This window comes from Taudactylus pleione, unplaced genomic scaffold, assembly GCF_031769625.1.
Source record: "Taudactylus pleione unplaced genomic scaffold, aTauple2 ptg000496l, whole genome shotgun sequence".
Classification (NCBI taxonomy): Eukaryota; Metazoa; Chordata; class Amphibia; order Anura; family Myobatrachidae; genus Taudactylus; species Taudactylus pleione.
Genome location: NW_028284898.1, coordinates 636,653 through 652,328, shown reverse-complemented (window position 1 = coordinate 652,328; position 15,676 = coordinate 636,653). Strand labels below are relative to the sequence as shown.

The window sequence follows — 15,676 nt, the reverse complement described above, 5'->3', positions numbered from 1 at the left end:
ATCACACCCATATATTGGAATCCATAGTGTTCTGGAAAGTGTAATTGACTTTCATTATAAGCGCTTATTAATGAATCCTCAACTTCCTTTGTTTTTGTGTGCTGATCAGTGAAGATTCAAGAGACATTTTATTACTACTGGACTCAATTTATGGGAACATTCAGCTTCTTGATAAACGTTTCTTTGAGATATGCAAAGTTGGTTATAAATGCACTTATACTATAAGGCACAGGTTCTCAAACTCGGTCCTCAGGACCCCAAACAGTGTATGTTTTTCATGTCTCCACACTGAATCAAGTGAAATAATTGGCTCCACCTGTGGACCTTTTAAAATGTGCCAATGAGTAATGATTACACCTGTGCACCTGCTGGGTGACTTGCAAAACGTGAACTGTGTGGGGTCCTGAGGACCGAGTTTGAGAACCACTGCTATAAGGTATACTGTAATCATTTAATGTGTTGTGATGTTCGTAGGAAATATTTAACTGAGGTTATTTGTTTCACATATTAAGTATTGTTGAGCTCTTTTATGTACATTTTCTAATGTCTGAAAAGTGATTGCTACTGTGATTTACTGTGCCTTATTCTTGAATGAGAAGATATTTGTTTACCCCTGAATCTGATTTGCACTACTGATCTTTGATGCAAGGATGTACGTATATGTTTTGATGTGAAACTAACAGAGTATAATTGAATAATGTTGAAATCTGCATATTAACAAAATAGAGTATACAGTTGCTGATTCTTACAGACAAACATCTTCTTCAACTAAACCAGCTTTCAATGAAGGCATCTGTTAAAAATACCCTTTGTGTAGTCCCACCTTCCTTACCCCTCTGAACCGCACCTTAGAACCTTTGCTGGGTGGAGAAATTCAAGTACCAGGTAAAGTGAGAATATTACTGTTTGAAATTACTCTGACACCGTTTAACTGGGTATCTCACATAACTACTAAATTTCTCCTAAAGAACATAAATAAAATACATTAACAATAGTATTTGACCAAATAGCTGTCCACTCTTGCAGGGTTCAAACATTGAAAGTTCACGATAACCTTCATAGTGGTCAAGCCTAGTTCCAGCAAAAGTCCAGTATTAGACCTGTATAAAAATTGCTGAAATACAAAATCCACATAAAAGTGATCAAGATCAGATGAATAACATTATAAATGGTTTGTATAAATTATTCTAAAAACCACTTAATTTAAACATCTTTATCGAATCCTTTTGGTATTAATATATTGATTTGATTTATAAATGACATCTCAGATTCTGCCTGATCCGAGGCGAGATAAATCTGCCAATTCGGTTTTTATTAATTTTATTGCTCCAAAATTGTTAATATATTTAGAGACACTATCATGGCAGATAATGAATGGGTATCTAATCCTTTTCTTAACTTCCTTAAATGCAATGCAAACCTGATTTTTAATGGCCTAGATATTCTGCCTATGGAAGATTTCCCACAACCATATTGAATAGTGTAAACAACATTCTTTGAATTCCAAGTGATTTGCATGACATTCTGGGGCACGATTCCAGCAGTGATGTCGGCAGTCACAGACAACTGCATCACTGCCTGGGGACCAGAGAGACAGAAGAGATCCTCTTTAAAAGGCAGGGGATACAGCAAGGTGGCATGGTTGCATGGTATGGGATCTTGTCAACTGAAGCACAGCTTAGTAAATAGACCCCTAAACAATTGTTTATCCTTGCTTATTGGCTCCTTTATTTTATATTAACTCCATTTGTGAAAATTAGTTTAAAAAGTTTGGGGAAATCTGGATTTGTTTGCTAATTGTGAATCGCTATGATTCGCACAAATTTCATCACTTACGATATCATTAGTTTCAATGCAGGTCTATGTATACCTTGTAATGTGTCATAGTTTAGCAAATTAAGCCAATTATTCTCTAATTTGTCCTAACTGATACCAAAAATGGGCTGTTCCCATAAATTCCATCAAGTGAGAGCCACACCTTTAGAGCACCCGGGAAAATATGCATGGAATACTACGTGATAGGATAATTAAGGTATCTGTTGCAAGACATTTTAAGGGTTGATTAAACATATGCAGCTATTATTAACAAATGATAAATCATAAGTGAATAATGCATATAGATACTCTTCTTGGGTATATAAGAAGCGGAATTCATTCAGATAAGAGTTTTGGATACCAAGATTGTCAGTCAAAGTGTTCTGGAGAGAATATAGCCAAGCAATAATATGGGACATGCAAATATGCCAGTGATAAAAGGATTTTTTCTCCTTATACTACTAGTGATCAAAACAAGTGAGTATGATATTTATGTGTTAACCAGACAGTTTGTTTAAGGATGTTTTTTTATTTATTTCAGATTTAGAATTATTCAAACACTAAATGACTGCATATAATGATAATTTACTGTAGATGTTAGATGTCAAAAATGTAATTTAAAATTGTTTAGCAAAAGCTTTCACTGTGGTTCAAGAAATATATAAAAAAATATAACCATGCAGTCAATACTTGAATACTACTGTATTGATTACAAAACAGATAGGTCGCACCAAAGTAGTCAGTACATAATACCTATATCACATAACCCTCTTTATATTATAATTCCATTTAATTGTCAGGATAAATATGAGGGGTGCTATCCCTGGACCATAGAAATAGGTGTCGTGTACTACTGTATTGATATAAACATTTGTGGGCATGCACTATTGGTGGAAATAACTACCATTTAACTTTTAAAAGATTAAGCCTAAAGCAACAGTTAAAAATGTCGAGAAACTCGTCTTGGCTAGACCAGTGCTTTTCCCAAAAATATTGGCAAATTTGCCAGACATTGTTATATTTGTGGATCCAAAAACACAGTTTTGCTCAGTGAGATTATTGAAGGATTATAGAATGCTATTTCCACCCGTGACTTGATTTTTGTGCAAATATTGAGTTGACGGAGTCTCATCCTCCACTTTTCATGCCATTTTGTCTCTTCCAGTTACACTTTGGTAGAGAAGCACAATGGGGGAGATGTACTAAGCCTTGAAAAGTGATAAACTTAGTAATAAAGTACAAACCAATCAGCTCCTAACTACCATTTTTCAAACATAGCCTGTAAAGTGACAGTTAGGAGAAAATTAGTTGGTACTTTATCACTCTCCACTCTATCACCTTTCAAGGCTTAGTACATCTCCCCTAATGTAAGAGAAAAAATTAGGACACACAAGTGTCACATGTGATATAGGGAGTCATGATGTCCCTCACTCAAATGATTAATTTAAGTGAAGTTTAAAAGTAGTAGTGGCTAGTTTAAAAAACACAAGATGGTCCAATAGTGGTAGGAGATTACACTTTTGCACAGTGCATGCTTAAATATTTTTCCACCTCCCCACAAATCTATTGCCATTACTAGCTGTGGAAGCATTTTCAAATTTGAAGAGTACATTAGCTGCACTGAAAGGTTAAATCATTAGTTGAAATCAAGGGTAGCCAACCCTGGTTGTCGAGAGCTACCAACAGTGTATATTTTCAGGTCTCCTCACAGAATCACAAGTGTAATAATTAGTTCCACCTATGGATCTTTTCAAATGTGTTAGTGAGTAATGAATACACCTGTGCGCCAGCTAGGTGGTCTGGAAAACGTGAACTGTTAGTAGCTTTCGAGGACAGAGGTTGGCTACTCCTGGTTTAAGTCATTAGTGCATACTTGTGTAAATCAAAGTAATTTTGCACATTGATGGAATAATTCAGAGGTGGTCACTATTGCACTTGCAATTGTGACTTTTTATGGATCCGCAGTGTACTACCCTTATGTGCTAGCCTGCACTGGACAGTGCAAGCCTTGGGATGCCAACTTTCAATGACCATGGATGGTTTAACTCCGCCATCAGTGCAGCATTACATGCACCATTGACCCTATCAACAGCCTGTGGCAGACGCAGTGTCTCCTTCTGAAATTCGTATAACATGGCATCTGTGGCTATGGCTCACTGACATGCCCCCAACACTCCTAGAATACACCCATGAGACAACCTTTTACTCCATTCACTTAAGGCCACCCCCCAGTCACCACCCAGCAATGCCCATGGTCTTGCCTCGCTTTTCCAATTGCCAACGCTCCCATGTGCAACAGTCTACATTCAGCAGATTGCATGCACTGCAGGGATTTAATTTTTTATGTATGCGCAGGAGCAAAAACTTGCTCAACTTCAAAAACAGTGTGCCCACCTCTCAATCAGGCCCTTGCTGCACTTCATAAATGAAAACTTCAGTGTACCAATATTGCCAGACCTACAATATTAAATTGAAACTTTGGGATACTGTAATATATGTTAATTTGTTCACAAGTACACAATGATTTTGCCTCAAATACTAGAAATCAGCAATCTTTTGGTTTTTTGATTAATATTCATAGAATTGTTGCATGTTTGGGTGTATATACTGTAGTTTCTCATTTTAGGTGTTATTAATGTTTTTTCTTGTATAGTTCTCTTTAATTATTATAACTGTTTGCAGAAATTGGAAAACATAATTCTAGAATTAATTAAATCAGCATGTGAAGACTTGTTAGAGTATTTGATACTACTATACATGTTGTATCAACTTGTCACTTTAGGTGGGTACCGATATCTTTTTTTTAAGTATCGGTAACTCTGGGTGTTATAATAGAATAGTAGATTAAAAAATATTGATAAGGTAAAAGAGTTTTCAGTTTATGTAGTGATTTGAAACATGCAATATAAACAGAATGGATTTTTTTTTCTTTTTTTGTAATTTAACATGCATAATTTTTAACACTTGTTCCCAGGCTCTAGGAAGTAGATTTACTAAAGGTCGACTTTGCATTTCTGTTCAGTTTGCCATCTAGTTTGCAAATTAGAGATTGTCTAAAGACAAAGCCAATGCAAAAACGACCAAAAATCTGAGTTTAGAACTTTATATAATATTGGACAATCAATCAATACTTTCACATAGATGGCAATAGAAATTGAAAATTGACTATCGTTTGGTTTAAAATCATCCAAAAAATGCTACAAAAATTATGGCAAACCCACCCAAATTATTACACTTGTCTGTGGCTGGAGAGTTTTGGAGAGGCACTGTACTGTTAACTATGGTCTGTGCAGTCTCTTTAGGGTTACAAGTAAATAAAAAGTTTTTAAAAAAATAGCATGGGAAGCCCCCCTAAATCCATAACCAGCCTTGGACCTTTCAGCCTGGTTTGGTACAGGAAAAAAGGGGGGAAATAGCATCCACCCCTATTTCCCTATAATCAGCACCAGGCTGAACCAGTTTGGGGCTTACACTATAGCACTGAGACACACAGCGTGGAGTCCTACTGCCATAATGTAAAACCAGCCGAAAATGGACAACCCAGGGCTCAAAAGCCTCAGAAGTCGTGACCCCAAAATTACACTGCTTCTCCCCTTTTGAGAAACTACCAGCCCTGGTATTTTGCAATAAAAATATAATTACATATTGCCAGCAAAGTTCTTTCTTTGACTTACAAGAGTATGCAGTTGCTCTGATTCATTTGCACTGCACAATATTTGTTAATGTCATGGCTAAGATCAGAAGATACCTTTAATTATATAGGGCTGACTCATACATTCTAATTATATCACACCCAAATTAATAAATCTTATGCTGAAGTGTTAGTGTGTTATTTCCTAACAAAATTGTTCACTGGTGGTTGATCCTATATATGGTTTATTTCAATGCTTAATATTATAGCAATAGACATCTGTAGGAAAATTTTGAGTTTGCAAAAGTAGGAATTATGAGCTTCTTGTAATAAACGTTTGGTAATACAATATGCATGCAACAATTTAAAACAAGACTATGATCACAACTTGGTGTTGTTGGATACAATCTGTTCCCTATTCTAGCCTACAGTCTTGATTTCCTGCTTCTCTTTAGTCCATATGATTGATCCTGCATCTCTGTCTTCTAGACCTCTAGAAAGAATAGAGACTTGCATTAGAAAGTGCAGAGTTAATGTTCCCTTGAGTTGCTTTGGCAGAGGGGGTCGTAATAAAATCTTATTTTCCATAGTTGATACCATGTGATTATAAAATTGACAGAATGAATGCTAATCACAATCCTTAATATAATTAAACAACTAGTTTTTTGTTTCATTTTTCAGGGATATGGCCACTTTGCCCAATTGACCAGAATGCAGGAAGCTTTAAATATACAGCAGCGCTAAGACATAATGTAAATCTATAACCCAAAATATGAAACATATCCTAGAAAGTATAGTTTTGCTACCAAAGAGAACCAAAACAAATAAGTGAAAATGTTTATATTAGTTGAAAAATGAATTATTACAGCAGCATTTTGTATTGGAATACTATATTTTAGATATTTTCTGAATTTATATATACATATCAAATTGTATGTTTCCATGCACAGATGCACAAACCCCAAGCACTGCAAGCACAAGTGCCAACACTGGAAGTACCTCTCCAAGCACTGCAATCACCAGTGTCAACACTGGAAGTACCACTGGAAGCACAAGTGCCAACACTGGTAGTACCACTGCTAACACTGGAAGCTCCACTGCAACCACGAGAAGCACAAGTGTTAACACAGCAAGTACCACTGTAAACACAGGAAGTACCACTGCAAACACTGGAAGTACTACTGTAAACATTGCAAGCACAAGTGTCAACACAGAAAGTACCACTGCTAACACTGGAAGTACCACTGGAAGCACAAGTATCAACACTGGCAGTAGCACTGCTAACACTGGAAGTACCACCGGAAGCACAAGCACCAACACTGGTAGTACCACTGCAGCCACTGGAACCACAAGTTCCAACACTGGTAGTACCACTGCTAACACTGGAAGAACAACCGGAAGCACAAACACCAACACTGGTAGTACCACTGCTAACACTGGTATTACCACTGCAAACACTGGAAGCACAAGTGTTAACACAGAAAGTACCACTGTAAACACAGGAAGTACTACTGCAAATACTGGTAGTACCACTGCAAACACTGGAAGCACAAGTGTCAACACTGGAAGTACCACTGTAAACACTGCAAGCACAAGTGTCAACACTGGAAGTACCACTGCAAACACTGGAAGCACAAGTGTTAACACAGGAAGTACCACTGCAAACACTGGAAGCACAAGTGTTAACACTGTAAGTACCACTGTAAACACTGCAAGCACAAGTGTCAACACTGGAAGTACCACTGCAAACACTGGAAGCACAAGTGTTAACACAGGAAGTACCACTGCAAACACTGGAAGCACAAGTATTAACACAGGAAGTACCACTGCAAACACTGGAAGTACTACTGTAAACACAGCAAGCACAAGTGTCAACACTGGAAGTACCACTGTAAACACTGCAAGCACAAGTGTCAACACTGCAAGTAGCACTGCAATTACTGGAAATACCACTGCTAACACTGTAAGTACCACTGCAAACACTGGAAGCACAAGCGCCAACACTGGTAGCACCACTGCTAACACTGGAAGTACCACTGCAAACACTGGAAGCACAAGTGTTAACACAGGAAGTACGACTGCAAACAGAGGAAATACCACTGCAAACACTGGAAGCACAAGCGCCAACACTGGTAGCACCACTGCTAACACTGGAAGTACCACTGCAAACACTGGAAGCACAAGTGTTAACACAGGAAGTACTACTGCAAACAGAGGAAATACCACTGCAAACACTGGAAGTACCACAGCAAACACTGCAAGCACAAGTGTCAATACTGGAAGCACCACTGCAAGCACTGGAAGTACCACAGCAAACACCGCAAGCACAAGTGTCAATACTGGAAGTACTACTGCAGACACTGGAAGTACCACTGTAAACACTGGAAGTACATCCTCACCTGGAGTAAATCCAGCAAACATTGGTAAGTTTACTATCGTAGGAGCAGCAATATAAAATTCTTATTTGAGAAGCTGAAAAAACTGGTTAAAAATTGAAATAGATAATAATATAAATTATTTTAATAATATAAATTATTTACATAATAATTTGATATGTAATATAAAGCAAATTTGCATTAACTATACATAATTCAGTCAAACTTGATCTAATTATTTTAAAATTAATTTTATAGTTACAGTCCTCTATTCTCTATCATGCTACCATTACGCCTCATGTGGCTGCACTTTGCAACTTTACAGTCTAATACAAGGTAATAATAGTTTATTTAACACTTATTTTCCTGGACTTGAATACACACGCAATTATAATATAGTTGAAGGATCTGTAAATCTCAAGATTTAATACATTCCCATTATCCTCCATTCAACTAGCGCAGTTCAGAAATCTGACTCCTATTGTCTACTCAACACTGCATAAAATGTTGTCCACCAAAGATGATTCAATTCCAGACAAAGTTCTATATAGTTGCACTAGATGGGGATTCATTAAAATATATTTATTATGGGGGTGGTTTTATTATTAAATTTATATGATATTTTTAGTTTTAAAGCAAATAATTAGTTTAAGTTATTCTTTGAAATATTTATCAAGGGAGATGTAGCATCCAAACTTCTATGAAAGTTTGATCATGTGTATCTTTTTACAACCCTACTTTAGATGTATACATTTTTTACTTGTCCTTTATACTAGTTGTTGTAATAATAATAATAATAATAATAATAATAATATATAAAAGTTTTCTGTAGAGCTAAACAAAATGTAATGGTAAAAATAGTTTTATGGGTAATAGGCTGAAAAGTACCGGTAATATCATTTTCAAGCACCATTTATGCTTCACAGTTCAACATTGTAATTCCAAATTCTAATTTCACCAAATTTATAGTCTATAAATAGAACTGGAAAAATGTCAATGATATATATCTGTCCTGTGGTATTGTCAAACTAGCACTTTAAAACATTGTTACAGGATCAGATTAAGAGAGAGGAGGACCGATGTGTAGCCTCCGCATACACAACATCTCACTGGTGGATTGCTAAGTAGACTTTGGCCCTCTGCTAGAGTCTACTGCATATACACCAATCTCTGAGAAAATAGTGAAAGTGCCATATTTATGGTGATTTTTGCAGTGTACATGCATTGAAATCCAACAACATGATGTCTGTAACAGGATTTTAGTGATAAGTGGGACACAGATATCCAGAAACATTGTGCTTGTGCCATGCTCCCAGTAATGCATGTGGTGCCAACAGAGAGATAAGTATTGTGAATGGATGCAGGGTGTGTGGTATGGGCTTCCCGTATCCAGAGGCCTGTGTAATAGATACTCCAATGCATTACTAGATAAATAAATGTAGCAGCAGGAATTCATACAGTAGATGCATATTCATTTGACCAATACATTTTCTCTGTGAAAATGAAGGCGGATATTTCGAAAACTTTAATTAACTCAGCTATGCATGCTCCCAATTTTACACGTTATGCAAAGGAAAAAATATAGAGCGCGATAATTTTTATGCCAAAAACCAGAGGGGATTTTAAAAAAAATGGTGATATCAGTCTGTAGCCTAAAACAATCAAATGAATATTAGATAACAGTATAGAAGTCTGTTACTGTCCTAAGAAAAATATTTAAAGCTTTTAAAATGTTCTAAATGGCTGATTATTGCATTTTTCAAAAAGAAAGTAAAAAAACCGATAAGCTATTTTTTTTGTTTTAATAAATACTTTAGTTACATTTTAGGTGCATAAAAATGCCAAAAATAAAAAGACCTGTAACTTCCACTTGCAATCTTTAAAACACCTGTACATCTTTTAACCCATTATTCTATACTTTTCAGAATTTTACCCCAATAATGACATCTGATTATGCTAATTGACTAATTAGGAGGAGTTCCCCAGGGGTTCTGAATGAAGTCCCCAACATTTTTACCTTTAATCGCCTTTTTTCCAAACTTTGCATTTGCTCTGAAGCTGCGAGAAAAAAGCCACTGTAATCTCAAATTCTCTCAGCTAAATGAATATGAATAACCTTGTGCCAAGTTGATATTTTACATGCTGAAGATAATTTTTCAGCAAGACCAATGGAATCTCTTCACCCTACCCCAGTGTCTGTCATACTTCCGATCACTGCGGATTGGTCAGCATGGCAGGAGCCCCCACCCTTGTAGGTGCAGAGAGGAGCAGCCATAAGGGAAATGTAAATGTAGCAAACCTCCAATGTATACATGCTGGATTTTTAGAGGAGCTGGTGAACTGCAAGTCACAATGTCGTAATGGTCTGATCATCTATAGTCCAAAATATTGATATCTGATAAGTAAAAATTTATGTTATGTATTTACATTTTTTCAAAAAACAAAAATTTTTTATGTTGGATAAAATATAAATAGATGTTCTTGACTGAATTCAATCATAAAAAAATTAAAATTTCTGAGCAGTTTTTAGGAAAAAAATATTTGCCAGTTTAAGTGGTTAACTTCTCTTGATAAAAACATTTGTGGTAATGTCTAATTTCTATTAATCTTGTCCAGCAGAGTGGAGTTTACTGTAGGTTACTAAAAAAAATTATATAATCTGTTAATCTTGTAGATAACTCTTTGTAAAAGTACTGTATCTAAAATAAAAAAAACTGTAGATGAGTGAAATGATTTTGCAAGAATCATAATACAGTATGTTGGGTTTTGTCCAGTTTAATGGTCTGGAATTAAAATTGAAAATTAATTTTTTAACTTATACGGGCCTTGAAAAGCTCATCTAGTATTACTTTTTGCACTTTTATTTAAAGTGTTATTTGGTGTATTTTACAACAGTTAGAATGTATATTCTGACCCTATTGCAATGTATAATGTATTCATTATCCTGTACATCCATATGTAGACAGCTTTAAAGTGAGATACAGTAGATCCATCATAGATGTGAGATGGGTGTTTTGTATATTATAGTAAAACATGTGTAGAGTGAGATTTGAGCTGCAGGAAGCCTAAGGGGGAGTTTCAATTCTCCTTTATCTGCCATAGTGCAAATTCCCATCTACAGAATTATAGTGATAAAACAAGTCTTATTTTTCTGAGCAAATGAATGATGTCTGCCTGGGCTTCTTGGAAGGCACATTACGGCCAATGGTCAAAAATGTAATTTCCCCTTGAGAGTTAGACAGTAGAAGTGAATGGATACCACAATGTCACAAATTACTATTGTAATGCTCCTGTCAAACTTATGTTAGGTGATTGTGGTGTCCGGCTTCCATAAGTCAACTTTTTGCAAAATTTTTGAGAGTTCTACAAAATGTTTAAATGTCACCAGTTTTTCAGTCATCTAATCTGAGTTAATGAGCAAAGGCAGTGAATTTAAATACAGTATTATTGTTGTTGTTATTATTATTATTAATAATATTATCATCATTGTCATCATTATCCTTTTCTACAGTAAATTCATCTCGAATACCAATTGAATCCTGGATTGTTGTACTTATAAGTGCTTGCACCGCAGTAATATTTATCTTCATTGTATTCATTATTTTTAGGGTAAGTACACTAACAAATACTGTACCTGTCTATTATAACACTCTGATTGATATATATATATATATATATATAATATAGTATAAGTAATGATCACAAATAGTCGTTATGCTGTAAGCTTGGACACAAATAACAAATATGATTATTAAAATTGCTAGAAATAGCTGCATATGGTGATGAAAATTAAATTCAAGACCATTCTGTGAAATATCTCCTTAATAAGGCATTTGACCTTACAATTTTTTACTTTTTGTTAGCGGAAAGCCTAAGAGCCTGATTTAGAGATGTACAGTCTGCAAACCTGAATGTGTGTATACATACTCAATGTTTTGGGTTCTGTGCATGTGCAGAATGGGTCTTACAATCTCACTCCCAAACCATAGCATGATAGACATGCTGCAACGTTTGGAGGGCAAAATGGGGGCATAACTGGCAAGCATTCCTGGAAATGGGAGCACATTGCCCCTGTCTTCCAAGAGGGTCGAGGCCAGGCTCTTCATTGGTGGATGCAGATTTCCTGTCATCGTGGGCTGCCAGGAACCGGCCAGATTAAGTAAATCTCAGCTTACACAACCTGGCCAGGGGAGCAACCATTGTGACTAATGGTAATGATGGTTGCGATGGTAATCCGAGGTAGTGTCTACGGTCGCTGCACTTGGATCACAGATGCAGCGAGGAGGTGTATTTTCAGACATACACCTCCTGCCACATCTGCATATGCATTGGATGATATTGCACAATCACTTCCATTCGGTTGTGTACTAGCATCCTTTACTGAATCAGGCCCTTAGTATCTTGTTTTACACCATCCAAACCAAACAGCTGAATTTATCAACCTTTTCTCAGCCTTGCTCTATTCATTCTGTGAAAAACATGGTTATAAATAAACTGATGGGAATGTAAAAGACAAGCTAGAAGTTTGATTTGCAGAAATTTACAACTCTGTACAACTATTTTTATAATGAGTCCTCATACATCTAATGTCTTTACGCCATATGGTGCGAGATGTGTGGCAAAACTGATGGACCTATTCATAACTACGATGGCTCTTAACAATGTGTAAGGTAATGGGCCATTGGTCATCATGGGTCTGATAGGACCAGCTGATATTCAGCACTTAAAGTTTTTGGAGTTTGCCTGTGAGAACAAACTCAATCTTCAAATGGCGCTTGTTTGTGGAGCCCCTCTCTTTCCTATGGGAAGGAGTATTGGGGATACAGAGAGGAAACTGAGAGGATCCCTTTTCTGGCTCCTCCCTGCCTCCCCAGCAGCTTTGCACATATGTGTCCTAAGGTCACACATGTACAGATGCTGGTGAAGGGAAGAGGTAAGTAATGCTGCTATGAATCGCGGGGACAGCTGCTTTTCAAAGCAGCTGTCTCTGCACCAGAGCAATGATGAATTGCTCCAGCGATAAGTATCTTCCACAGTGAGGTGGATACTTACGGCCCCAGATGAGGAATAAACCCCTGAGATGCTCTAGAAGAACGGTGTGCCATCTTTTTCCGCATCTTGTGTGCATCGCAGATACATCAAAACACGATTCTAAGGGCCTGATTAAGGGATTGATGGTATTGTACACAAGCTCAGAAGCTGCTGTGCATTACTATTCAGCAATATGCAAATGCAGAGGGAGGGGTCTTTAGGAAATATAAACCTCCTGCATTGCATTTGCAATCCAAGTGCAGCATTCGTAGATGCAGCCTCAAATCACCATAATGACCGATAGTCGCGATGTTTGCTTCCTTGACCAGGCTGCGTAAGCCAAAGCATTCCTCAGCCTGACCAGTGTCTGTTCACTTGTGAGGCCGGGAAATCTGCATGCACCAACGAAGACCCTGGCCTATTCATCCGTTTCCAGGAACTATGACCAGCCATGCCCCCTCTCCACCCCCAAACTCTGCAGCATATCAGGACATATGCAGAATGGGTACTGCGCTTGTGCAGTCCCCTAAACATCGGAAATGTACGCTAAACATCGGGTTAGTGTACATCTCTGAATCAGGCCAAAAATATACTACAGATGCTGGGCTGTAAATTTAACTGTACAAGGATTAGTTTTAAAAATGTACAAAGTCGCACATGGAACATGGCATGCGAAAAAGCCATGGCCGCTGTATCACAGCACTTTGTATATAGATTCAGATGCATTTGCACACAGAGGGCCTGATTCAGAGCCGCTCGTAAGCGGCCGCTCGTTCGCTCCGAGCGATGTTCGCACAACTGCGCATGCGTACGGCTCGTAATACGCATGCGCGAACCAGTCAGTGCGGTCGAAATTCATGTGCTCGCAAAATAGCGAATGCCTGCTAATTTGAGTGACAGGATGAGGCGTTTGAGGGTGGTAACAGGGGAAGGTGCTTGAAAACGGGGAGTGGTGATCCGAACGCAGGCGTGCCAAAAGGTCAAAACGGGCGTTTTAAGGGTGTGCATAATTAACAAAGCAGCGTCATCAACCACGTCACTTGGTTGTTTCTTAGCCTGAACTGCTCGTATGATTGCGGTAGGAAAATCCAACCACAAGCACTGCGAGCAGTTCATACGCCTTTCGATGTACTCGATTAATCAAATAAATAGCGGAGATGACGTAGGATGCGACCGGTCAGGGGGCGTTTTTTACAAAATAGCGAGCACTTGTTTTGTTCGCTCATTCAGGCATAGAGGCATCAACAGACCGCAAAGAGCGAGCGCTCTATTTAAATATCTGGCCCCTTTTTCTGAACAACCGTTCGCAAATAGCGTCCGGCTCTGAATCAGGCCCTGAGTGTCGCACATCAAATTGATCAGTGTAATCTAGCAGAGTAGTTTTGTTTCTTACAGTTTTTAATTTATTCAAATAACATGCACAGTTTGAGCAAAAAAGACCTGGTGCACCGAGATGGGCTGTTTGGCGCAACTAAAGACCTATTGTATGATGTCACATCTGTATATATTAATCCTCTTCTGGCCCCCGGTCATGGCTCTGTCCTGTCCACCCTGCTCCTTCCTGACCCCCCATGCTCCTGCGGCCATTCTTCTTCTACAAGGCTGTCCCATTTCCCTCACAGGGGATTGCAGGACCCTTAGGGAAGGCCATTGACCATCGAAGGTTAGAAACTGTCAATGGTCACCCACTGGTGAGTTAACCATCAATGGTGGAGATCTAAATGGTTTCCCACCATCAATATGGCAGCTGTGGGATTGCTGGTTTTGTTTTTGTTCAGTGCTGCACCACCCCTGGCTTTGGCTCTTACACAACAGTGTGCCGGATGGTGCACTAGTTTACTTGACAGGCTTAGCTGTCAGTCAGAAGCCCTGCACTGCCCCCAGAGACAGCTCTTACACATACAGAGGGGGGTTGGTGAACTAAGCTATGGAAAGAAATAAAGTGGCGAGAGATAATGGACCAAAAAATCAGCTCCTAACTGTCATTTTTCAAACACAGTCTGTAAAGTGACAGTTAGGAGCTGATTGTTTGGTACTGTATATCTGTCCACTTTATCTGTCTCCAAGGTTTAGCACATCTACCCCCCTGTGCCCTGCGATGCCAACCAAGACTCCACCCCCAAGTCCTGGCCTCGCTTCCAAGTCATTAGTTGAATTTGAGCTTTGGGATGTAGCCAGCCCAGCCATCGCACAGGTGCAAAGTAATCTTCCCAGCTACATGGCCATCTTCTGTGCATGCTCAAACCACCAAGAGTTAAAACCATCAATAGTACCAGACCACATAGTTTGTCACCATCGATGGAGGCTACCCCAATGGCCATCCCTAGTGCACAGTACTAAATAGTCTTTATGGGACATTTTTCTCAAAGCAATGTTTGAGTAATTTGACATGTATATTTATGAAATGTATTAATAATTTTTTTTGGTACTTATTATTTGCTATATCATTTTTTAAATATTAGATAGACCTTAGAATTCAGTGTTCAATTGCCATGTTAAGTATTTATTCTTTTTAATTTTTTAAACTCAGAGGTGACTTCAACTTTTATTGTAAATATTGAAGTGATGATAGCACCACTTGTATAACATGACATCACCACTCATCATTACTCTTATATATCTCTACAGATATATGCTCCCAGATTCTCATCAAGTACTTCATACTTTATTTGACCAAATCGTACTGCCGAGGATACTTGTTCACCTTATAATAGGCCAAGGGATCCATTGCAGCCTTTCTTAACCCACATTGGAAAGCAATATAGAACTGTCTGCTGTATCCAGTATGGGAGAGGACTATGATGTGAATAGAGGAAGAGGTTCC

General features: G+C 38.0%; 1 protein-coding gene across 1 annotated transcript in view; it reads left to right on the top strand.

Moving 5' to 3' along the window:
* The first annotated feature begins 2,225 nt into the window (after positions 1 to 2,225).
* Positions 2,226 to 15,676, top strand: part of LOC148502461 (uncharacterized) — a 48,223-nt gene continuing 34,772 nt past the window's right edge. Inside the window, exons 1-2 of the mRNA XM_088449797.1 lie at positions 2,226 to 2,292; positions 6,397 to 7,869. Of these exons, the coding sequence (XP_088305923.1) occupies positions 2,226 to 2,292; positions 6,397 to 7,869 (1,540 nt within the window). The remainder of the gene's footprint in view (positions 2,293 to 6,396; positions 7,870 to 15,676) is intronic.